Source organism: Nelumbo nucifera, chromosome 1, assembly GCF_055504915.1.
Source record: "Nelumbo nucifera cultivar China Antique chromosome 1, China Antique-T2T, whole genome shotgun sequence".
Lineage (NCBI taxonomy): Eukaryota > Viridiplantae > Streptophyta > Magnoliopsida > Proteales > Nelumbonaceae > Nelumbo > Nelumbo nucifera.
The window spans coordinates 129,438,574-129,465,030 of record NC_142649.1 but is presented as its reverse complement, the minus strand read 5'-3'; the positions used below and the strand labels follow the sequence as shown (position 1 = coordinate 129,465,030).

The following is a 26,457-nucleotide window of genomic DNA, read 5'->3' as shown; positions in this document are numbered from 1 at the left end:
AGACAAATTATCTGTAGCTAAAGCTCAATTTTTTGCCATGGACAAATTGTCCGTAGCTAAAGCTCGACTTCTGCTTTTGTAACTTATAACCACTGTAGCTATAGCTTAACTTTTTGTCACGGACATCAAATTGTCTATGGTTATATCCCATGTTCTAGCTATGGTTTTTTTGACCATAGCTAAAGTACCGTAGCTATAACCCCATTTTCCTATAGTGATCTTTCAAACTCTTTTGTCCCTCTAATAAAATATGAATATAAATTAGATGAATTGGATGGTGTTAAGAGCCAACATTAGACCAACCTTAGAACATGAACCAAACTGATGTCAAAACCTAACTTTGCCAACCCCAACCTGCTATACGAACTTCCATTCAATCCCATGTATTTGCATGAAGTTGCTTGCTAGTTGTAAAAAGAAGTAGCTTATGAGTGTTTGGTGAAAAAGTGTTTCTTTCAAATGGGGGTAGTATAGGTATTTTGGTAATTAGGTGATGGGTCAAGATAGAAAACGTAATAAGTGTTTATAAAAAAGTCAAAATTTTTTGCTTCTTTGAAATTGTCTTATTTTAGTGAAAAAGCACTTATTGGATTTTTTTTACCAAAATGCCTTTCCCAACAAATGCTTACTATTGCAGGCCAAAACCTAGTGGCTGTATGGCATCGTTGCCATTTTTTGGACCAACGGCACCATATCAGCACCACATAGGAAAAAACAGTGCTCTAAGAAATTACCATCTATTTGGAATTATTTTTCCATAGAAAACGGTGCTCCAAGCTATGCCTTGGAAATCAGGAAGGCATAGCTTAGAGCAATGCCAAATTTGGCATTTCTTGAAGCTGTAGCTCATTGCTGCCAATAAGACAGTGATATGACATTAGATAATGGGTAGAAATGCAGAAAATGTTTTCTGAAACATTGGTACCAATCAGAAAAAGTTGTTGTTGCTCCAGAAAACGCTACCTGACCACAACAATTCCAAACAGAAAAAAGACTTCCAACCCACACATCAGCAGCACTATTTTCTCAGAAATCAATGCTGCAACTGCATCATCGATACCAAACATATACCTAAAAGATAAAAAGAAGAGAACAATTTCACAACAGCTGGCTCTATTCTTCCTTTGTGGCGCATTGAATCAGCTCTTATGGATTACCGGTCTTTGTATAAATGTATCCCCCTTAATGGGTGTTTTCCTTCTTTTTCTCTTAGAAATAAAAGTAGCATGAATGTCTTTGTTGAAACTTGTTGCATCCACTGGCAATTTACTCCACCTCTTTCACTTTGCAAAGAAAAGTATTCTTGGCATTACATAATAACAATTTCATTTATTTATAAATTTAAAATAACATTTGATTAATTAGGATATAAATTACTCTAGAGTTAATAATAAGAACTGTAATATTTGGGCAAATAGAAAAGATCAATGGGTTATTGATAGAAAGTGAAACTATAATCCATTAATAGATCACAAGTATAACTTGTTATTTGTCCAAAATCATCAATTAGAAAATCATACTAAGTAAACCCAATAAAAATATTTTAACTCAATGTCCTCCCAACATGCAAACTTCCTTTCTAGGAAATTGTAGAACACATTGGAGATTAGGTTTACATTCATCAAATCATTAACTACCTCTACTTATTTTATTCATCTGGTGGGGGAGAGAGAGAATAGTAATGAAAGGTTATCAGAAATATTTGCCCTACCGAGACATATATTCCATGAGAATGAGATGAGATTGGAAAATTTACCAGATATGTGGAAAACCATGGATTACAAAACTAATTGAATTGCCCATGTGTTGGGACTCGGACGACTTGGCACAGCTTATCATATTGATTTGAGTAAGTTGTTTTATATAATAGAAGTAATGTGAAGTTTGAAGCTATTGAAGGTGAAAATTAATGATGCAGAAAAAATATAGTATGGAAAGAGTTTTGATCAATCAAAATTCATTCATGATTTATGATTCAAATTTATTGGTTTGTTATTTTTTGGATATCATATCTTTTTTATATCATAGTTGAACTCTTTTTGGTAACTGATCAGAACTTTTAGTAAGAAAAGAATAGGAAATAGTATAAGAGATCAAAGAAAGACTAAAACCTTTTAGGGATGATCATGGGCCTTTTGGCACTTGATATAAAGAGAGTCCAGGCCCAATAGCCCATCTTATATCCAGACCTTGTGCAGGTAGAATGGGCCAGGATTTCCAACTTCAAGCCAGGCTAGAAATGATCACCACTACTTGCCAGTTGCCAAAGACAAAAATAAATAAATAAATAAAGAGAGCCAGTAGCTGCTCACTCCGTACTTACGAGGAGTTATTTTTTTAGTAGGTGTTTGGCATCAATGCCATTTCCTCATAAAACAGGGCCATATCAGAAATCTGTCTTTTGGGAAAACATTACTGTTTAGTTAGCCGTCTTTTTGAAAAGCATTTTTCAAATCACACTTTGAAAATCGGGAAAAGGTAGTATGAGAAAACACCATTTTTGGTGTTTTCCCATTTTTTCTACCGTTACTGGCAATAGTATGTTGACATGGCATTTAAAAACAAGAATGTGGCAGCAAAGGCATCAGCCTCCACCATTGTGCCACAAATACAAACTACTCTTAAACGTTGACACATGCTTCATCCAATCCCATACAAAAGAATTCCACCCTAAGGGATATGATTCTCAATACAAGTGCTGCCCTTATTATTATTGACTTAGGCCCTATTCATTTTTGGAGAAGTTATTTATCTTGGTAAGTGCATTTACCCATATTCTTTTATTTCCTAGGTAAATATAACAATGATCATTTTAGCCATAAAAAGTCATTATTAAAAAGAGCAATTTTGTCTCATTCAATGTTAGCAACCTCCCCTCATATGAGAAAGTTATTTGCCTACATGGAACCCAGGAAAAATGAATTTTTCATGGTCCCCACATAAATACAAAACATATATATCTCGGTCAATGGGAACCAAAATCCCATTAATTTGAAAAAAGAATGGACCCTTATTATTATTATAAGTACCATTATTACTATTATTGATTGTATTGGCAAAAGTAAGAAATTTTATTTATACAGTAGACGGAGAATAATACATCTTGACCCTGTTATAATTGGGACTAAATATGCAGATACACCTTCTGTAATGAGACTATTACAAGGCTGGATTTGTTCAGATCTGATGTGGGTTGATCCCAATCCAATAAGAATCACGCAATCATTATGGTTCGGCTACATAAATCCTGTTTTGTCATACCATCCTTAAATTCTATTTTTCCATTCTTATTATTTTCACAAAAGTCCTTTGCAGTATTTAACTTGCTAATTTTATAATAATCTATGAATTTTCTTGCTCTTCTTTGTATTTCTATTACAAAAGGATATATAATTTCAGGTGTTTGTTTATGAAATTATATAGGTAAATTATGAGAAACAAATATAAAATGTTGGGAGGTACCAGGTATCTTTATCATGTGTATATTGTTCTATTCACAATTGGGACTAACATAAAGAACCAGATCTATGTAATAGGGTTGGATTGGATCAGGTCTGTTGAGTTGACCTTGGTCATTGATAGCTCTATATTACAAATGAACTGCTTGTTCAACTGAATTCCTAGAAGTGAAAATCGGGTGGCAGATCAAGGTTCAAAATATTGATACACCCCAGTACACGGGAACCGACGTATCGGTACTTTGAACTTGGTGCTTTTTTTTCTCAAAATTTCAGAGGGGACGGGTAATCGGGTTGCGAAATTTTGATCCTTGAATGGTGCTTTAAAAAAAAGACTTAAGAGTGGGGCTTTTTGGGTTTGTGAACTGAGATGTAACTAGCTGTTTCTTAGGTAAATTGTTTGTTTTGTTTTGTCAGCCATATGCTGTTTGTATCTTGTCCTTGTTGCGTTTTTGAAAGGTTTTGATTTAGAATCAATGAATATCTGTTAATTATCAAAAAAACAAGAAGAAGAAGAAGAAGAAGAAGAAGCACAAATTCAGAATTAGGCACCAAGTCTTAGCTTTTCTTGGAATTAAACAATATGAAGAGCATATTTTAGAAAAGAATTAAAGAACCCAATATTGGTATGGCTGGTCACTGCAAAACCCTTCTGAAAATTAGAACAGTTGCCAGTAAGAAAAAGGAATAAAAGAAAGGCCCTTGGTGAACCCCTCTGACCAATCTTTAGATATAGGTAATTTCTACTCCAAGACTGAAAGTTGCACTGGTTGTAAGAAATATAGAGAGGAAAAGAGTTTCGGCAGTCACCAAATACTTCTTATATAATAATCAATTTGGTGAAATTTTGAATTGCAAAATGGTAACCATGAGAGACACTCAACGTTGCCCAAGTATACGAGATACAGAGATAGATAACAGAGTAAGGTCTGGCTAAATTAGCACGTTTGCTTAATGCAAATTCATTAAAATCAAGTAACCATCAAAGATTCTATCACCTCTAGAATGACATTTTGTTTCAGTAATGCGATAGTCATGAGACCATATATAATATTCTTCAAGAAATGAGCAAATTTCCTTAAGATATATGTTCACTGAGAAGAACAAGAACAGAATATTAATACTGCAAATGCTTAGAAGTCTTAGCAACAGAAGACTTCAAGATATCTAACATTCCTTCTAGTGTTCTTGCAGTCCCTGGAGAGACATAAAAGAAGAGAAACAAGTAGAGGGAGGACCGACGTTATGGAATTTATCTAGAGGAACACGCATGGTTTTGGCTTGTGGCGTTTCTTCTTTGGTTTCGGAGGGCGCAAAACAACCTTGATTGCAGCATCAAACACGGTCTTCACATTCTAAGAAACCAGAATCAACATAAGAAGTCAGCCCAAATAATTTCATGCTGCATAGAGTGAGAATTCATATTTTGATTAGAAGGGTCATAGATCATTGAGCAGTTTCAAAAAATTAGATTAGCTAGATTGCAGAAAGCTAGCCTTTGGACTTGAAAATTAGGAACAGTGACACCCAAAACTCTGATCCAGATGCTAGCCCAGAAGTATTTTATGTCATTATTCCCAATTCTGATGCCTGATGGCTCGAATTTGTATGGAAGAAATCAAGTTTCAGAATATGGAACTATAAAAACCTGTTGGGTCTTGGAGCTGCATTCGATATAAACTGCTGCACCAATTGCCTTCTTCAATTCCTCTCCCTGAGCAGTTGTGATTGGTGTTGCACCAGGGTGGTCAATCAAAAACTGCTTGTCTTCTCGTAAATCTGTATTTGGTTAAAACTAGATTTACATTAAGATCCAAGAACTACCAAAGACTTTGGAATTAATGAGCTGGGATTATTCGGCATGAACATTGAACAGTGGTTGAGAATCCATATAATTAGTGACACCATTGAATGCTTGCAAGTACTGTACTTCAAATCAGAATGGAGAAATGACTAAATGACTTCTGTGGGTCCTAATGGCAATACTTTGCGTGAAGTATGTTGGATGTTGGGACATACAAGCGGAGTTGATCAAAAGATAAACGGTCATTTCACCATTATAATTCTTTTATTATTTCTTGAATTCAGTGGTCTTACCAAGCTTGGTCCCAACCAGAACAATTGGCACTGTGGGAGCATAGTGTCTCAGCTCTGGGATCCACTGTGAGTCAAGATACAGATGACTGTCAGATTCTGTTGGTCGGCCAAGAACAGTTCATCAGACAAGAAAATTATAGAAAAAGGGAAGAACAACAATTAAAATAACCTTCTTGGAGACGTTCTCATAGCTAGCCTTGCTGATAAGAGAGAAGGCTAATAAAAACACATCAGCACCTCTGTAACTTAGAGGCCTTAACCTATTGTAATCCTCTTGCCCTGTAATAAATTCAAACATGAACTAAAAATTGACTCAAATCTCTTCAGCAATGAAAAGAACCTTGCGGACATCCACCAAAAGAAAATTAAATTAACTACAACGATATATAGAAAGAAAAAGGAAAGGATCTTTCTCATTCTTTCAAGTCTTTTCAGTGCCTTGACCATTGAAAAGTGAGAAGAACCGGTTCCCCCTCAAGGCCTCAACAAAAAGAGGAGTCAGTTTTCAAACATAATGTTCACAACTAGGTTGGGGACTAGTTTTTGCCCTTGGTATTTCCGTGGCTGCCACAGAGGTATGATGATCCGAAAAGGGTTATTAAATGAAGAAACTCCAATTCTGTAATTATGAGCTAATTGATCAGAGTTTCAATGACTGATTTCCTAGTACTTTTTGGGAGAATAGTCGATCATAGTTGTAAATGGGTTTGTAGGAAACTCAGGAAAACACGCAGAGATTGTTTGATTTCAACTATATGAAGCTCTGTTTAAATTGAATTGTAAAGGTGCAATCCTAAATCACCTCTTCCAGAGAATCCCCTTACAGCCCAAAAGCTGAAAATGGGTAGTGGTGCTCTATTTCTGTTCTAGAAACATGGTTATCAAATTCCAAGCCAATTGCTCTAGCTGAGAAGATTTTTTCCATGGAAACAGAGATCAACCCACGAACGAAAAAACTGAAGACTCACCTGCAGTATCCCACAATCCAAGGTTCACAGTACTACCGTCCACCACAACATTGGCGCTGAAGTTGTCAAACACTGTCGGAACGTAATCCTGGAGAGAGAGAGAGAGAGAGAGAGAGAGAGAGAGAGAGAGAGCTTAGATCATGATCACTAAAACCGATATCATCACAATTACCATCATTAATTCTTCATAAACATGAAAATTTCCATGCATACACACAACACATCATCATGAACTAATAAATTGTACCGTGGGGAAAGTGTTGCTTGTGTAGGAGATGAGCAGGCATGTCTTCCCCACTGCTCCGTCACCCACTGTCACGCACTTGATGAATCTCGCCGTACTCATTTTCAGATCCTCCACCACCACCACCTCCACTACCTCCTCCTCCTCTTCAGCCCCGCCCTGAGCTTAAAATCTTTCACCTAGCAAAGATTCCTCCGTTCGTCTGCTCCATTCAAAGCAGCTCCAAACAAGTCTCCCTCTCTCGTACCTTTGAACTAGTTAGGAGCATCAAAAGACAAAAAAACAAAAGAAAAAGAGAGAGGCCACAGAGATGGGAGGAAAGAGGGGAAGAAGACTTGGGCGATGTTTTGGAAAGTGAATGAGTTTGAATTTTGAAAAGAAATGGGGGGACGAGGGTGTGTTTTAATAACCTACGCACTGCTGTACCTCATCCTCTTCACAATGATTGCTCATATAGCTTTTTGTTTCTTTAAGTGCAAGGCCAGAGCCAAAGACCATCCAATCCAAGTTTTGGGTTGGGTTGTGGTTGTGTTGGTGTTAGTTGGTTAAGTGTTGGAGAAGGGAGAGAGAGAGAGAGGGAATGATGGAGAAGAGTTGCTTCATTAGCCAAAATACCATGATTGAACTCTTAAAGGCAAGGGAGAAACAGAAAAGCCCAAAACACTGATATGGATTTTTGTGGCTGTCACCTTGATTAAGGCAGAGTTTTAGTTTATGTGGGTGGATTTGGGCTTGCAAGGAGCCCACTTAAATTTTTCTGGAGCCCATATACAAAATGAAGCCTGTTTGTCTTGTTCATACAGGCTAATGAGTAGGTTAAAATCCAATATGACAAGACTTATGACAACGATTGGACCTTAACCATCAAGTACATTATCAACGGGCCTTTGTTTGGTGGGCCTCTCGGGTACAGCTCCTCGTGGATGGCCCAAGCCGAGGACACAGGGGTACAGGATCCTTCACACACGTCTGGTCTGAGGTTCTGAACTCTCAACAACTCTGAATCCATTGTCTTCTCTCTCTAGGATTCTCACCAGTCACCACTGAATGGGTTCAACCGTTCAACGTAGACTGCTATTTCCCAAACCAGAGTTCTGAGGGCAGAGCCCAAGACACTCAAAGATATTGAAGGAAAGACCACCCATTTTTGGATATGGACTGGACAGTGGACAGACAGGGAGGTAATAAGCGAGTGACATGGGCAGGTTGGATTTAGCGTCATGGGCCACAGTATTCGCCAAGTCCAAGGGGGGTCTCACATTATGGTTGATGGTGACTAGTGACCAGTGATTATATGGGGAGGGGAGGTCGAGCCTGGGGCTGGGGCTGGGTGACTGGGTCCTTATCTTTTGAGTCTTTGACTCTTTCTCTCTCTCTGTTGAAGTAGATGATTTGCCTGGTTTATTTAATGAATTCATCTCATCAGGCTTCAGCGGCCGTAACCAGAGTCTGTCCTGACGCGTAGTCTTTGGCAAAAAGTTGACCCAACCCACAAACCCGGGCCTATTCAGCTCAGGTTGGGTTGGGCCACGGGTCACCCCTGGGTCATCCTTTTTCAAAGTAATTAATTCTTCCAAACTAGTATTGACCAGGACAATCGTTTGTATTTTTGGTAAAGATCATTGATTTGGTCAAAGACCAACTGACCCAGACGGCTGAACCATTGATATATCTGACTCGTGGTCAAGATTAGGGGTCTAATTTTTACCAACCCGGTCCAAAATGAGCTAGCCCAATTGCCAGGTCTAGTGACGCGTTTTTGGACGCTATAAGGATTATGGACTGGGCTTCAAGAATTGTTGGGCTATCCATCTCATTAGTGTGATCCTGTTCACCCATAACAATGACAAAAAAAAAAAATGGTACTTTCACTCGTCTGAGACTGCAAATTCACACGGTCTTGTGTCAGTTCATACCCTTTCAGAAAAACATTTGGCCCCATTGGAAGCAAGGAATTTCTCTCTCTCTCCCTCCAACAAAATGGATGCTTATCATGAAATGACATTTTTTCTTCAGTCTGGGATTCTCTCTTAAGTGGGACCTTTTGACAAATAGAAGCCCCCCCGTATCTCTCGAGTATAACTTCTTTTTCTTTTCTTTGTATCTTCATCGTTTTTCTAAAGTAAGATCTGAATTGCAGATTACATTTGGTCTCCTCTAGTCATCAACCATCATTTTAGCTTAGTGTGGAAATTGGGCGGTGAAATGAGACATGTTAATTAAATAAGGCCTTAAGTTGATGTGGCTTCAAGAACAAGTGACATAGACTGAAACGTATTCTTTAACGAAAAATTGAAAAGCTTAGGGGATTGAGACAGAGTAACTGATCATCTTTTTTCCATTAATCAGTAGAAGAAGACAAATTTTGATTCTACTCGGAGGTTCAGTATCTACCACCATGGATTATATTCTCATGAAGGGGAATTAAGCTGCACTTTGGATTTATTCGACTTGTTGACATGGATAGCTTAACTAGCCTTCTGCCTTCTGTTAACCATCGATGGCTTAATCCTGAACAATGTAATAAGTGTACCGTGAGAAATGGAATACAACATCTAGAGATTACAATGTTTGGTGCAACATTTCTGATCATATACTTCAAGCTGAAGATTTGAGATTTTACAGGTTGAGCGGTTCCAATCAGAATTTAAAGGATTGGGTTTGGAAGCAATTCCTAACTGATGAATCGATTTTTGGTTGATGGCCAATTTTTTGGGCTAAGTATCTCGTCATTCGGTCTGCTTTCAAGTGGTCGATGAATTAGGCCGAAGTGGAGAACTTTGGCTGCCTAGCTGCCTGTGAGGTGCCGAGCTGCTTGTGAGGTGCCGAGCTGACTGTGAGGTGCCGGGCTGACCTGGTGGTGAGCTGAATTGATGAAGTTCATTGCTCTTTGGAGACCTGCAAGGAACCAAAATGTCAGAGGACCCGGGGTGGTTAACCCGGCGAGGTCGCTCCGATGCTTAAGTCAATACTCTCATAGTAGATTGTGAGCTAAAAATCACATAGTATGAGAGCTAGAATTTGTTTACTTGCTTACTCGCTTCCCCCCTCTATCATTGGGGATGGTGCCTTTATATAGGCCTTGCTCACATACCGCCCAAGGTCTCCGAGAGGTCGTGTCTAACCGGTCTGAGATCCTCGAAGGTAACTTCCATGCGCATTGACCATCTTTCGGAACGAGGGCCAACCCCCAAGGATCGTGGGGTATGTATGCCGAATTTGTCGACGAGCACGTCTCGCAGATTGCTAGGTCGGCGCATGTGCCAGGCCACCAGGTTGGACACCATCAACTTGGCAAGTTGTTGCCTGAGTGATTCCGGGTGTCACCTAGTTGTTCTGAGATGCCATGTGTCACAATGTCACTGGAGGTCAAAATCCTCCCTCATCACTAACTATTTGAGTTGGGTTCTATTTGGCTCGAGTTCATAGTGAGCCAAGTTTCTTATAAAAAAAAAATTACATATAAAACATTAAAAAATCATATGTAATATAAATTTAATTAGCTTACGAGTTTCACGAGCCAAGATTCATTAGGTTCAAAGTTCGATTTAAACTGAGCTAAATTCAACTTTTTACAAGCTAAATTTGAATAGAATGTGAAAAGTTCGTTTCATGACCACCCCTACATCTTTTAGGGATTAGTATGTTTGGTGTCTATTTCTTGGATTATATGAATACAGAAATGTTTGGTTGCATAATCTAAAATATTTTAGTTGAAAATAACAATGGTACCAAACACAATCCTAAGAGAGCCTATCCAATACTAACTATTTCTAGGGTGAGATCAGCATCAATTCATCCATTAATTATCAGTAAACAAATTTGATGCTTAGAAGCCATAGAAAAAGCTTTAGATCCTTCTTTTAAATTAGGTTAAATCGTTTTTTTAAGAAAAGTTTTGAATGTTTGGTGAGATGGCTTTAACATTCACTATTACAAAGTGATTGTAGGAACCAAAATTGTCTCCAGAAATCATCTCCCAATTCCCTAAGCTCGAATCCTGCTAGCACCCTTAATCCAAAAATGATCGTTGTCCTCCCACAAGTAATCCTGAAAAGCTTGAAAAAAACTTGATCATAGGCACCTGATTCTTTAAAAAATCCCATAAGCCGATTTACTGAATTATGTTAGGAGATTTGGTAAATTAATTACTTCTCCAAATTGGATCATAAAAAAAGGAGAAAAGGAAAGTGATGTTCAACATTGAACCCTCAAATAAAACTGATTCTCATGCTTATAGATTTTATCCTTAACAATAGACTACTTGTCAGCCAGGCCTGGGCACAATAGTAATTCACATTTCCTCTCTCTCTCTAAAGATGTTTTTGCTCTTTCCAGAACAAAGACTAAGGCCCGAAAATGCAAATCCAGAAAAAAGTTTTTAACACCCCAAAATATAAGTCTCAGATACATTGTTTTTCATTTTATATTTGACTTATTTTATAGATCTCTTCTATCATCTCCAGTCCCCTATTTAGGGCTACATTTGTACTCCAGTTCAATTTTGCGAGCTTTTTGTTAAAATACATTTTTGTACTAAATACGAAATTAAAGTAAATTTATTTATTTTTAACATTTTTGCGTTTAAAATGGAAGAAAAAAATTGCTTCCATAACTTTTGGTTGAATGAAATTGCTTACGGGCTTTACTCAGAAAGAATCAAAGTATTTACTTTGCACTCTTACCAAAGAAGACTCTCTGATACTCAGTGAGGTTGAAAATATTCTGCCCAAGAAAAGCTAACAGGTGGCCCACTAGCCCATGTTATAGCTCAGAAAGACACGGTTTCGTGGAGTTTTCTAGGATGTTTCGTTTGATGATTGGATTTATGAGATTGTACCATGGAATTGATCTCCTCTCCCCAACGAGGCTGAATGAAACTCCCTTTTGGATTCCCCTGGCTGGCTTTTACAAAATACTCAACCATGATAGCCAGAAGAAACAGAGCATAAGCCTAGAGAGACCAACTGCAGAATAGCAACCTCTATACTGTGACTGATGACAGCTTACTGGGGGAACTCTGACCTATAGATTATATAGGATTTTGAACCTTGGACCTCTTTTGCAGTTTACTTGATTTTTTAATTTGGTTGGGTGTACATTGCTTATAGATTGACCAACAGACAATTTCACTGTTTCAGCTTGACCCATTTGGATTTAAGGCCCAATAAGATTCCTATATATATTTACAAGGCTGCCAACACGCTAAGCTCAGAAGAGATTTGTCCAGTCAGGTGGCAAGTTCATGCAGTCATGCTTGGCTCACTGATCATATATTTTTTTCTTTTGTTGTTTTTCATAGAACTAGCAAATGTGCACATATTTTGTAAAATATGCGGCAATTTTAGATGATGATGATCACAATGATAATAATATGTATGTATATTTACTTTTTTACAATTTTTAATATTTTTACTAGCGGAGACCCGTGCGATGCATGGGATTTATTAAGCGAAAGATAAATAATAGAAATAGTCATTTACTAAAATACCCTTATAATTTTATGGATTTAATAAAATCTACCTTAAAGTTAACATTTTACTAAAACACTACTTATAATTTGCAACGGATTTAATCAATCTTCCATTAGATGATAATGAAAATGATAGTGTTGACCCTAATGTTCATTTAAATCAATTTAATAAAAAAATATAAATAAAAATATCATTCTTGCCCCTAATAAGACATAGACAACCACTCTATTGGTTATATTTGGCCAATTTTGTTTTATGTATAAAAAAGTGATTAGGGTATTTTTGGAATAAAAAATCATGGGCCTAATGGCAAAACAAACACTCCTTAATGAAAGGTTGATTAAGTAAATAAGTTGTAAAATATATGGGATGCTTTAGTAAAATGAAAACTATAAGTTAGGTTTAAGTAAATATGTAAAACTATAAGGTGTGTTCTAGTAAATGACCCTAATAAAAACACATTAGAGTATACAATTGTTTTATATTTTCAACTTTTTAAATAATTAATAATTATTCATATTTTATATACAACTTTTAATAAATTATTTATAGTACAAAAATAACAATAATAATTTCAGCTAGGTTTATTCATTAAACTTATGAAATCGACCAACCCAACCAACTTGACTTGAGTTGGTTGGTTTTCTAGTATTTTAGGTCAGTTTTGGTTCAAAAATTTTCCAATTCAACCACATTGTATCAGTTTCACGTTTTCTATTTGTAAACTGATCAAAATCAAACAACCTAACCATGGATATATATTAATATTTTATATTTTAAATATAAACTTTAATATGAAAAAGTGAGAATTTCCCCATATTTCTTAGCCTAAAATATTTTATTTCATCAATCTAAATTTTAAATTTATTTTCTAATAATTGTACTACAATTTTTAAATTTAAATTTAATTTTTACGTTTAAATCTTTTGAACCGACATAACTTTTATGAAAACCGATCCAAACTAATACAACTTGAGTGGGTTGGTTTTCACAAAAGATCAATCAGTTATAGCGAACTAGCTTTCTAACCTAGCCAGGTCAATTTGGTTGGCCAACTAGCCTATGGCCCCGACCTAACCAACTCATGAACACTCATAATTTTAGCTAAATTAGTAGTCTTATCTTTGATAAATAACAATAGTTTAATCTCCAATAATTATTGAAAATTTATAGAGAAAATACAATTATTGAAAATATATTGATAATGAAAAAAATACAATAATTATAAAAACAAAATAAGTACTAAAAATATATTAACTTAGTCAATAAATAGTATAATCTCAAATAATAGTTTAATCTCTAATGAATATTAATTAATCAATAAGTTATAACAAAAATAGGATAGATACAATAAGTACAATAAATTAAATTTAAAAAATCAATAATACTAGTTTAATCTCCAATAATTATTGAAAGTTTTCTATTAAATAAAAAAACAAAACAAATTTATACATAATCATTGAAAATACATCTATCACAAAAAACAATAAATAATTACTAAAATATAATAAATATTAATTTTAGTAAATATAGTTATATAATAAATACAGATTAAGAGTTTAAAATTATTATTAATTAATGGTGCACGACCTGGAGCTCCTACTTGGATGATAGCTCGGACGTCGGTTGCTTGGCTAGCGAGTCGAGCTGCAAGAAGAGAAAGCACAGACAACCCGGGGTGGTTAACTCGGCGTGGTCACTTCGATACTTAAGTCAGTGGCTAGTTGTGTAAGCAAGCTAATACTTGAATGCAAGAGAGCTAGCATGCAAAAATCGCACGTACCTGGGTCTCTAGGGCTGATGCCCTTATATAGATGGGTTGTTGTGGGTCTCACGAAACACCTCTGAGATCCTCGGCCCTCGCCGTTAGGAGCACCCCAAACAACCGATCAAACCCTTCCAACCTCCAATTCACCCTAGTATACCAAAAAAGCTCCACATAAGAAATACCATCCCAAAACACCTTCATTTACCCTCGATCACACAAAGATTTCATTTCGAGGCTCCAAATTGATTGGATTCCAAATCTGTTCGATTCGAGACCAATTGGCTCAATCAGATTATACCAATCATCTCAGACTACCCAGACATCCCACTTGGAGAAATTTCACTCAAAACTACATTTATTTTTCCCTTCATCACATAAAGATTCCATTTCGAGCCCCAAGATTAACTGAATCAAACCCTTTCCAAATCTGCCCAATCCAGTAACAGTTGGGCCAATCTGACCCCGCCAATCAACCCTAAATGTCCGAAAACCCCACCCTACAAAAGTTCAGCAAAAAATTCCCTTCTCAACCATCAAACCCATCTCAGCCCTCCATTCTTGACCCAGAACTACCCACCATTGACCCAAGAATCTGGTTCAATCTCTGGACCTGGTTTAACCCAACCTGCTGAAAATTACCAAACCCCTCCCTCGTTTTCTCCGAAATTACGAAATGGACCTATCCTAATATAAAAGCAAAATGACGCCTCATTTAACTTGATGCAAGAGAAGCTAATCGAAGAGGAGACTGTTCATCTTCTTCCTCGCGCAAACAAGCGATAGAGCAAGGAAGACTGTCCTCCTCCTCCGGTTTCTATCGATCCTCATACATTAATTTCTTTCTGTCTCGGTTTCCTTCTCCTTCCTCTTCTCTTTTCTTCTTCTTCTCCTTCTTCCTCTTCCACCACCGAACCCATCCTCGGAAACGGACAGTGCTGTACGTCTCCCCCATTCGAACAAAAACTAGAGGAGCGGCGGTGAACCAGCGGCGCTCCCTTCTCCCGTATTGCCGATTGAAGTGTCCTTGCTTCTCAACTCCCCCTATTTGAAAGCTGTTCACCGAAAACCGGTTGTTGATACTCAGAAGACTGAAACCCAGCTAAAGGCGCTCCATCTGATCCTATGGGATCGAACTCGATATCAACAATCGTCGTCTGGCTTGAAAAACGGTCTCGTCCGTTTCTTTGCCGCAACTCAGACATTGCTGGCGTTTCTGTGTAGCTCAGGCCACATTCCCCTCAGGTAATCACTTCTCTCATTCTGTGTGTTTGGGTTTTCTTCCTCCCGGTGTTTTATCGGCATCTGTAGTTGGGAGTAGGGGAATGGGCCGATTCAGCTCAGGTACCTCTCAGTACCAACCCAAATTAGGCTTAGTATTTCGGTTCTCTTTGTTTTGGGGAATAAACTGATTTTATTCATAAATCATGCTATTAATCTTGGGTTTTTTCTCTTGTTCTTGCCGCTTTCCTTCGTTATCACGGATCACGTTTTATTCTACCCTCTGAGATTAAGTCTATCGTGTTAAGCAAAATTAATGCAATAGCTGTTAGTATAGTCCAATTAACGGTTCTAATTTATTTGTTTTAGAGATCAGTATGGCCTGCGTCTGATGCTTGAATGTTACATGTTGTGTTCAGTTGATTTGTATTCTCTACTGTTAATGTCTCTCATGCCATGTTTATTGTTTGGAGTTTTATCCTGCTGAGAAACAAAGTTAGAGAACGAACGAGTGAGTTGTGTAAGAAAAAACAAACAAAGGGATGAGGTTTAGGTTTTGAAAGTTTTTTGTTAGTTTGGAAGAGTGACGGGAATAAAGAAGAGGTTTGGCTGGAGGGGTTAAGACAATTGCGAAGTGAGGGGGGCTGATAGCAGCAAGTAGGGCAAACTTGGAATAAAAGGAATTAGCAGAAGAATAAATAGTATTGGCGAAGGTAAAATTAAAAGCCAAGAAATAAAGGATAAAAAAAAAATGAAAAAGGGAGAATGAAAGAGTGGATCAAATAATAACTAAGTTTGGTAAGAGATTTAAATGAGGGAAATTAGTTTAGTTGGTTCAGATTTGATTAGGTAGCAAGGAGGAGGTTGGGTTATTAAATGGGAGATAAAAAACCAAAAAATATAAAAATATAAAAAAAGAATAATGATTAATAAAAAATCATAAAAAAGAGTTCAGTAGTAAAAATGTAAATAAATAAATTAATAAAAATTTGAGAAATAAAAAATAAAAAATATAATAAAAATAAAGAAGATAAAAATATGATCATGGTGCTTCTCTTGTAATGATTTGCTATTTGTTAATTTTGATTCATTGAATAATCCTTTATCTTGTGTTTATGCTTATTCGGGATTACCATGTGGGCCCCACCTATAGGACCTGGGAGAGGGGTGCCTAACCCCTTCCCTCTCCCATCCGAGTCTTACCCAGACTGGTTAGTAGTGCCTCGGGCTTTGGAGTCACTAATGAATAAAAAGTGCTTTTCGATGCGAATCTCAGAGGTCCCATCACCTCCATTTCCTTAAATGATGGGTGACGACTCCATTTCCAGCCCAAGTGGCAAGGGAGTCCGTTTTCCAATGCTCAAAGACTGGGGCCCACATGGGGCCCGTTTGGGCTTGATTGTTAATTTTTGTATATATGCATGTTTATGTGTTATTTCCTTCTATTTTAGTAATACCTGCTCATTTTCTAATAATTAGATAGTTGTTTACTGCTTTATATTTGTTATCGCTTATCTACTCACTTACACTTTGCACACACCATTTTGCATTAGCTTTAGCATCCCATGTCCTATTAGGATGGGTCCTAGGTGGCAGGTCGTTGGGGCCTTGGTCCCAATAGTTGCACCGAATGCTCAAACCGGTCACCAACCCATTTGTCCAATGGGTGGAGGTTTGAAGACCGGCAACCTTGTTGGAGCCTTGTGTTTAGAAATAAACTGGGTCAATTCATGCATTTTTCACCTAGAGTCCAAGTTTTGAGTCTAGAAAGGAGTTAGAGGAAATTACAAAAGGATGAAAAATCTGAATAAAAATGGTAGGAAAAGTTAGCATTGTGTTTTGATAGATAAGAAAGTAGAAATAGTGCAAATTTATATGAAGATAAAAGGGGGTAATGAAGAAAATCGAAAATCAAAGAAGAAAGATAAAAAATTGAATATAAAAAAAATCAAATCATCAAAAAGGAGAAAAAAGAAGGAAAAATAATGATGATAAAGAAGAACAAAAATTAACCAAAGAAAAAAGGGAAGAAAAGTGCTTTTATGAAAAAAAAATGATGTTGATAAGAATAAATAAATAAGCAATAGAAAAAAAAGAAAAAAAAAGTCTTGAAAAATAAGAAGACATGAATATCCCTTGTCAAAATCCCAGATTCTTGAATCTTACTCTAATCAACCAAGTTTTTAAAGAAATTGAACAATAAATAAATAAATAATAAAAATAATAAAAAGATAAAAAATAAGGAAAAAAGTAAAAGGTATAGTATATGATAAAAAAGAGAAAAAAATAAAAGTTTTTAAAGAGGATAAAAAAAAGAATTGATAAAAATAAATTGAAAATGAAAAATAAAGAGGATGAGAAGATCCATTGTCATTAACTAAAATTCTTGGAATGTATGTTGATCAACTAGAGTTTTGAATTGAAATAAAATTACTTTATCAAATCAAATGATGAAATAAAAAGAATAAAAAAAAAACGAAAAGAATTTTGCGAAAGAGAGGGAGGGCTTGACCTGAATGTATGAGGTTGAAATGAAGCTTTGTAAAGATTCCTCAAGTTGAGCAAGGTTGGTCCCTGTTATTATCTCATGTTCTGCATGTACCTAGTTGAATTAGTTCCCTCGATGAAGAAGTGCTGAAGACTACAAGAATCAGAGAAGTTTTGCTAACAGAAGCCTTTTTGGGCCTTTTTCCTCCCTGCACTTGTCTGAGAAACGAAGAAGATCAACCTAGTGGTTCTGCTATAACTAGAATGCATTCTAGTAATATTGTTGATGCGGGATTGTTCATGGGAAAGTCATTTCGAGTTGGCGGGGGTCCTAATGGTATCCTTGTTCATACTGGTACACCTATTGGTGTCACTGATTTTGGGATAGGATTATCTTCTGTGGTCAATGTAGAAAAGGCTGCAATTAATAAAGTGGTAAGAGATGAAAATGACTTGTTTTTCTTCTCCAGAAATCAATAAAGCACGAGAAAATAGAAACTGAAGCTGGCTCCTTCAAACTAAACCTTCAAAAGCTTGTATCCAATCGCTTAGAACCTCCAGAGATATGCCGTAGTTACATAGAAATTGTTGAGAGGCAAGCTGGATGTTCCTGGATTATCAGCTTCTGCCCGTATGGTTTTCAATTTGATGCACCAGATTATGGTTTGGGAGTTGATAAAAGTTCTCTTTTCAGCGAGGGATCGAGATCAAAGCAGATTCCAAATCACTGGATGCTGATGCTGATGAAGACATGATGCATGACAGGAAGGATGGTTCTCCAGACATTGAGCTGGAAGGCCTTCCCCTTGTTGGGTGAGCAGAGTTCAGCTATTGGCTGCGAGAGAGTGTTTGCCACCGTGAACAGGAAGAAATAAGCTGCTTGAATGAATGCATGCAGTGATTTAGAGCACATGTTTTTGCTCTTGACTGGGCGGCAGCTGGATTCAGCAGTGGAATTGTCTGTTTCTAAAGGGGATGTGCGGCTCTCGATCTGATATGGTTCGACAGCTTGACCTTTGGAGAATGAATGGACTGAATTTCAGTTTCATTGAGAAGGACGACAGAGTAAGGTTGTATGAGTTACTTGCTGATGCTTGGCATTCTTCAAAAATCGATTGGAAAAGGTATTTAGGGCTGTTGATGTGGTATCAATTAATTACCACCAGATATATACCTCATTGCCCATCATAGTAGTCCGTACATATATATCAGCAGCTACTTGATGAAGAAGGGCAAGCTCCATTTATCCTGTGAGGCTGTGACTTGGAGACCAGGGGATCGTTTTGACTTGGCATATCATCTTATGCTCCTTCATTCTAATGAAGAAAGTAAATTTGACGCTTTGAAAACCATGTTTAGTGCCTTCTCATCAACCTAGCTATGATGCACTCGATTACCACATGATCTATGATCTGGCACCAACGTTGTATATGGGAAGCTGTTGGTGCATTTAGTTCAGATGAGCTTCACGTGCTTGACATCATGAGTTTTATCTCCTAATTACTGTGTCTTGGACAATGCCATTGGGCCATCTATGTTGTTATGGGCATGCCAGCCGGAAGCACACTGCGGCGCAGTCATAAGGCAATAGCACACACAGCGGGCCGCCCAGCCGCACGCACCGCCTGGCAGCGTGCAACACGCACCTGTTATGGGCCACCGCCCGGCAGCGCGCACCGCACCACACGGCAGCAGCAGAGGCAGCAGCACGCACAGCGGGCCGCCCAGCCGCACGCACCGCCCGGCAGCGTGCACCACACCACACGGCAGCAACAGAGGCAGCAGCGCGCACCGCACGGCAGCACCGACCGCGCACACAGCCGGCACCGCATGGTAGTGGCACCATGCCGCGCGCACGCACTGCGCGGCAACGGCACCGCGCACACGCACCGCGCGGCGGCAGCACCATGAGCCGCGCGCACGCACCCGGGCAGCAATAGCAGAGCGGGGCCCACATGACAGCTCATAGGGGTGGGCCCACCCTTATCAGGACACATCAAAGAGAACTCGCCACCAGCCTTCCTTATCTTAACCTTTATCCTTATCTTATCTTATCTTTATCTTATCTTAAGTAAGAGTAAGTTACCATTAGGAGTAGGTAATTAGGAGTTTGAGTTTAATTAGGAATTTCCTTCTGTAATCTCCAAGGAGCTACGAATTGAAATAAAACATTATTCAGTTTTCCAGCCAAGAAAAGGGTGAGGAGAGTTTGGGTGGTCTCTTGGACAAATCACCCATTCAGTTTCTGTAATCGGGTCTGCAAGCAAGGGAAGGCGCAAGGGGAAGCAGGGCTTTCGCACTGTGGACCGACCCGTGACGGGATCCTACGTGCGGGACCATAACAGTTGTCCTCGCATGCCTCCACTGTGATGATTTAATTACCATATTTCCAGGCTTCTGCTATTAGAGAAATTTTGTTTCAGTATTGTTCAACTTGGAGTTCACAAGCAATGCAACGTCAGTTCATTGAAGACTTGGGTGTTCCATCAGCCTGGTTGCATGAGGCAAGGGCTACATATTACCACTATTATGGGAATATGTCAAAAGCTCTTGAATATTCCAACTGGCAAAGGGCTCACTTAATTTTCACCACTTCTGTGGTTCATACATTATTTTTGTCCGCTAATCACCCAGAGTTATGGAGGCTTGCACATACGATGGAAGAGTACAAGTCAGAAATTGCAGATTGGGACTTGGGTGCTGAAATCTATGTCTCTTTCTACTCTCTAAAAGATGCATTGCGAGAAGAGAATAGCACGAGTGAATTGGATTGTCTTGACTCTTGAGAGAAAAAAATTAAATGATGCATGTAAGGATTTTTTTTGGTCGATCGGTTAAATGAATTATTGGCAGTTTGGGGAATTACCAGTTGATGCAAGGGCGACTTATTCGCTGATGGCTGAGGAGATATGCAATCTGCTACTATCGGACAGCGGGGAGGGCGCAACTCGTGAGGTTCAGTTGAGCTGCTTCGACGCCATGGTTAGCGCGCCTCTACCAGAAGACCTGCGCTCATGTCATTTGCAGGATGCGGTGTCGCTGTTTACCTCCTATCTTTCAGAATTAGCTTTATAGTTTTTTTTTTTTTTTTTTTTCTCTTTTCTTTTCTTTTTTCTTTCTCTTATGTAACAATTCAAATCATATCTAATATATATGCGTTCTTTTTACAAAACAAAACAAAAAAAAAAAGAAGGGGGAAGTCATAACTCACTCGGAGTGCAGTCTGCCCTCTCTCTCCCTCTCTTTCACTCTAGTTGATACCACAATTTGTATAAAATAATAAGATGACAGGCCATCAAGAAAAAAAAAAACAAAAAAAGGAGAACAAAGAAAAGAAAGAAAAAAGGTAAAAATTTTAATAGAATCAAGATTCAAATAATAGTAATAATAATAAAATAAAAAAATGAGATAAAAGTTCAAGAATGAAGAAAAATGAAAATAGATTGAAAGCCAAAAGGCCAAAACACATACAAAAAAATATAAAAAAAAACAAAAACGCAAAGAAAAAGATGAGAAAATCCAAAACCCAAAGAAAATGTAAAAAAAAAGAAGAAAAATCCAAAAAAGGGGGAAATAATGAACAAGAGGACAATAATGATTTTTAAACAAATTGGAATAAATATCAAGAAAAAATTTCATATAATGCTTCAAGAAATTAATATATATATATATATATATATATATATATATATAACAAAAAAGGGTAAAAAATGTAAGATATAACCAATAAGAGAATATATATAATAATAAAAAAAAAGAGAGAAAAGAAGAGAAAAAAAATAACAAAGAAGGGTAATGTAAATAGGTCAAATAAAATAACAAAATATTCCTTTGTATGCTTGGGTGAAACATGTGTGCTACTTGGTAATGATTGATTTCATTCTTTCCTAAAGTAGAAATTGAAAAGAATAATCCGAGTTTTTCTCTCAAACTTGTAGTAATCCAAGTAAATTGCTCAATACAAGTGTTTCGATTTGAATCAAGGTTTCAGTTTTTGGTGTGTTTTGAAAATATCTTCCCAATTTCTTGTTTTCATGATAGAGGTCCACTTTGTTTTGCATCGTATTGCATTTCGCATTCTTTCAGCTTAGTCGACTATAGAGAGGCATTAGCGACTTTTCCAGCCATAGATCAATCCTAAGCCACCATCCTAAATTGCTTTTCTTTACCATCCCTATTTTGCTCATTCCCATTCTAATACAACTGGAGCCTAATAAACATCCATTACACTCAGCTCCTTAACACCCACCCTTCCATTAATACCGTAGGACTCTTTAATTAGATAGCCATCTCATAGCAGCTTGCCTTCTCCATTAGTGGTCAGTTCACTCTCAGTTTCATGTATATTTCTTTATCTACCCTGATGTTCACCCCATCGGGTTCCGAACTAGGGGCAGACCGGTTTTATCGTTGTTTTCTTGATGTTTTGTTGGCATTGCATGGTTTTCACATACATTTTGCATTATGCATATCCCATCTTAGTTGCCTCAGGTAAAACCTCCCATTACATAGCCCTTAGCAATACTCTTATTCCTTTTAGTTGTCCAATTTTTAATAAAAACTAGAAAAAGCAAATAAAGCAAAAAGAGGAAAGCCAAATAAAAAAAATAAAAGATAAAACTACCAATCACATTTTTGAATAAGAGAATTTCTTTAGGACCATGGCATCTAGTTCCAAGAAGATTAAGACATCGGATTCATAATATATCATGTTATTGAGATCAGAGAATCCTAGAGAATCAGACATCGAGACAGGTGATCAACACCAGCATTCAACAAGCACAACATTACCACTAAGCATAGTTCCCATATATGAGGATGTAGCCAAGTTAAAGCAAGATCTGCAGAAATTAAAGCACATCCAGTCCCCTCCTCCGCCAGATTTCAATGAGTTGTGCATATACTCGGGATTAAAATTGCCAAAAGGTGTTAAAGTCCCAGAATTTGATAAGTATGATGGAAGAAGTTGTCCTAGGGTGCATTTGAGCATATACTATGGAGAGATGTTTCAACTCGGTGTAGATGAGAGAATCCTCGTTCAACTTTTCCAACGGCGTTTGGAGGGTGAAGCACTGGTGTGGTTTGCATCACTTGAGGTAGATAAGAAGAAAACTTGGAATCAAGTGGCCACAACTTTTTTGGATCAATTTGATTATGGCATAGATCTGGCTCCAACAAGAAAGACATTAGAAGGCATGCGAAAGACACTCGAAGAAAGTTTCACAGAATATGCACACTGATGGAGATTTGTTGCTGCTTAGTTGAAGAATCCCATTCCTTTGGAAGAAATGATCAAATTGTTTCTAAGGACTTTAGAGCCCCCCTTTTCCACATTCATGAGGTATCAGGATTTTAAGGATTTTAAAGGCATAGTCACCATCGAGAAGAGAATTGAACGTGATTTTCGGCCAGGAAGCCGTGGTCCAACTACAGGTCCTCAACCTTCTCAGGGAATGAATGAAGTACAAGGTGCTTATTAACAAGTCAGACCTTTGCCTAAGAAGCTGATTCATTAAAAGACATCTCCAGTTTTGTTTTGCTGCGTTAGGACCTTTTCAGTTATTCCTTTCTTTTCCGATAGTTTGAAAAGGAACTAGGTCATTGTGCAACTCATATTGCATTTTAATGGAAGTTTTGCTTAGTCGGTTAAATTCATTGTTTGGCCTTCCACTTTGAACAAAACAATGGGTTTTAATAAGGGAACTTTCCAGCATGGGAAAGAGATAAAGCCGCCACTTCCCTTCAGGAGGAATGCATGAGTAGATCTCAAAGGCATAACTTTGTGAATAATGATTGCCAATTAAAGGTCCATTAATAGACATGTCTAAGGAAAAGGGGTAACCCTATCAATCCAAAATTCCAATGTCCATTCATAGTCATGTCCGCAGATAAGTCCATCATTGATAGCTCAAACTGGGGTAGTCATAAGGTTGAAGTCATTGCGGTGGGGTATGCACTCATTTTGATCTGTTTCATGAGCTAGCATAGAATACAGGCGTCGTATTTACCTAGTACTTTGCCGATGAATCTAGGAAAGGACTGAAAGCCATTATCAACCGTTTGTTCCCTAGATGTCCTGGTCATTGATGATATCACTAGTTAGCCCATTGAGCTGATTTCATTGAACTGTCTTATTTGTTAAACCGAGCAAATTCCCAAGATGCTTCTTTCCAAAGGGCTAGAAAAAAAAATTAAAAAATGAGAGGGGAAAAGAGAATAAAAAAAAGATAAAAAAAAGAAAAAAAAGATTCATTGTCAGTCAAGTAATATCAAAACATTCATGTCTTGAAGGGGTTAAATGACATAACTACCCCTAAGTTTGCAGAACTCAAATTGTCCTTGACATGTAATTCTTTCTTATTGGTTATGCATTGGATGGAGAAATGATGGGAGGCCATCTTTTGGCTGATTGCCTTATTCCTTTTCGTTAAACCCTCCTTATTATTCACTTCACTAGTTATCCCTTTGAGCCTTTTTAGGAACCATTCCTTCAAATAAACCCTCATATGAGGCGGATGTCATATGTTTAATTGTGTGAACCTCAACAAGATTTTTGAAAAAAAAAAGAAGAAATTATGGAGAAAAGCGAAAAAAAAGAAGGAAAGGAAAATGAGGCATCAAAGAAGAACCAAGGCAAATAAAAAAAAACTTGGGCAGATGTGATGATTAAGCCATTGAGACATTATTCCATAGTGACATCCGTTCTCAGTTTTTATTTTAACCTTACCCATTTACATTTCGTCCTATAATAAAGCCCTCATTGATCACTTGGGTGCATGACCCATAGTATTTAAAGACATGAAGAGCGATTTGTCTCATTTTTTTTTATTGCAGGAGTATTAAATTAAAGAAAAACAAGAACAAGAGCATAATCTTAAGTAAAGCCCGTAATATGGATTCAAGCATCTAATACCCATCGGAGTTTAAGTTTCTTGAGCCTTTTATCCGTTGTTTCAGAACCCTTGTCCTAGGCCACATTTCGTCCTAGTCAGAAGTCCTCCTCGATCCTTGAGAAATTGGTAATTAGCATTAAACAAACCTAAGTGGGCTGGAAAAAAAATAGAGAAAGAGAAAAAAAGAAAAAGAAGAAGAGAAAGAGTCAAGTCTGATGATCCTTTAAAAAATTAGGGGCAAAGTAGTCCAAAGAAAAATATTTTCATCAAAAGTTGAATACCAAAGAAGGTAAAGTGATCAATCATTTGAAGTGCGGAAAGCATACCAATCAACCCAATTTGAGTAAATTTAGCTTCATCCCTCTTTTGAAAACCTGTGATCGGCACCCACTCTAAAGAGTCATAATCCCCTTTGTGCAAATTTGAGCAGTTATCTTCTTCATGAGTTATTCTTTTCAATTGATCCAAGATGGGGCAACCCCCCTTTCGATGGTTTTTATTGATATGAATCTTTGATCAGCGATCATTACACATCCAATGTTTATGTCTGTCAAATTTGAAATGTGTTGATCATTCCATGCCAAGGTGGAAATGGCTACTTTGTCTCTTATCTAAGCCTAGAAAAATTCCCCAATTCAACTGTCTTTGAGAATTCATTTTTTTGAATCACATGAATATGGTATTTTGCATATTATCTCTACTATATTTGGATTTTCAATCACACTTAAATTTGTTTAAAAAAAATGCATTTTTTTTCTCAATTGATTGATCGGTTAAAATTTTTAATTGAAAGTCAATCATTACATGATGAATTATGTTTTCCAGTTAGTCATAACCTGCTTTTTAAAATCATTCAGCTTTCATATCGTCATACAATATCTCACCCTATGGCATAGAAATCAGTGTTTGATCGAGTCATATTTGCTTCAAAACCCCTCATGGCATCAAAGTCCCTTATGGCAGTAAAGTCCTTCATGGCACCAAAGTCCCTCGAGGTAGAGTATTAGTGTTTCATTAATTTGCATTGCGGTATAACACATCCCGGATATCAAAATATCACTATTTCAGCTAATGATCATTACTTATTTAAGTTTCAGTAAAAAATCATTCATCTGAGTCAAATTTGTTTTAAAGTCCCTCGCGGCATCAAAGTCCCTTGTGGCATTAAAGTCCCTTGTCGCAGTAGAGTCCTTTATGGCACCAAAATCCCTCACGGCAGAATATCATTTTTGTTTATTTGCATCATGGCATAACACATCCTAGATACATAAATCATTACTGTTTTAGCTAAAGATCATTACATTGTCAAGTTTCAACAAAAAATCCTTTATTTGAATCAGTATCAAAGTCCCTTGTGGCATCAAAATCCGTTACAGCACTAAAGTCCTTCAAGGCATCAAAATCCCTTATGGCATCAAAGTCCGTTACAACACTAAAGTCCTTCATGGCATCAAAGTTCCTTGTGGCATCAAAGTCCGTTATGGCGCTAAAGTCTCTCATGGAACCAAAGTCCCTTGTGGCATCAAAGTCCGCCACGACACTAAAGTCCTTCACGACATCAAAGTCTCTTGTGGTATTAAAGTCCCTCGTGGCATCAAAGTCCGTTACGACGCTAAAGTCCTTCATGGCATCAAAGTCCTTGGCGGCCTTGAAGTCCCTTGTGGCATCAAAGTCCTTGGCGGCATTAAAGTCCCTTGTGGCACCAAAGTCCCTTGTGGCATCAAAGTTCGTTATGGCACTAAAGTCCTTCAAGGAAGTGAAGTCCCTCATGGCATTAAAGTCCCTCGCGGCCCTAAAGTCCCTTGCGGCATCAAAGTTCGTTACGACATTAATGTTTTTTTTTATGACCT

The 26,457-nt window shown here is 37.4% G+C and overlaps 2 protein-coding genes and 1 pseudogene across 3 annotated transcripts in view; 2 read left to right on the top strand and 1 right to left on the bottom strand.

Moving 5' to 3' along the window:
- Positions 1 to 4,469: 4,469 nt before the first annotated feature.
- On the bottom strand, positions 4,470 to 7,369 carry LOC104613184 (rac-like GTP-binding protein RAC2). Its single transcript, XM_010280905.3, has 6 exons — positions 6,771 to 7,369; positions 6,524 to 6,611; positions 5,725 to 5,834; positions 5,556 to 5,619; positions 5,107 to 5,237; positions 4,470 to 4,813 (listed from the first exon to the last, which is right to left on the bottom strand). The coding sequence occupies exons 1-6, from the start codon at positions 6,867 to 6,869 to the stop codon at positions 4,715 to 4,717; spliced, it is 591 nt and encodes a 196-aa protein (XP_010279207.1). The 5' UTR covers positions 6,870 to 7,369; the 3' UTR covers positions 4,470 to 4,714.
- A 7,365-nt stretch (positions 7,370 to 14,734) lies between these two features.
- Positions 14,735 to 26,457, top strand: part of LOC109115885 (uncharacterized) — a 39,515-nt gene continuing 27,792 nt past the window's right edge. Inside the window, exon 1 of the transcript XR_016080143.1 lies at positions 14,735 to 15,251. The gene's annotated coding sequence lies outside the window, so the exon portion shown is untranslated. The remainder of the gene's footprint in view (positions 15,252 to 26,457) is intronic.
- On the top strand, positions 15,258 to 21,350 carry LOC104613217 (nuclear pore complex protein NUP96-like; annotated as a pseudogene). The gene is made up of 2 exons (XR_016080145.1): positions 15,258 to 19,278; positions 20,091 to 21,350. The product of XR_016080145.1 is annotated as a nuclear pore complex protein NUP96-like (transcript).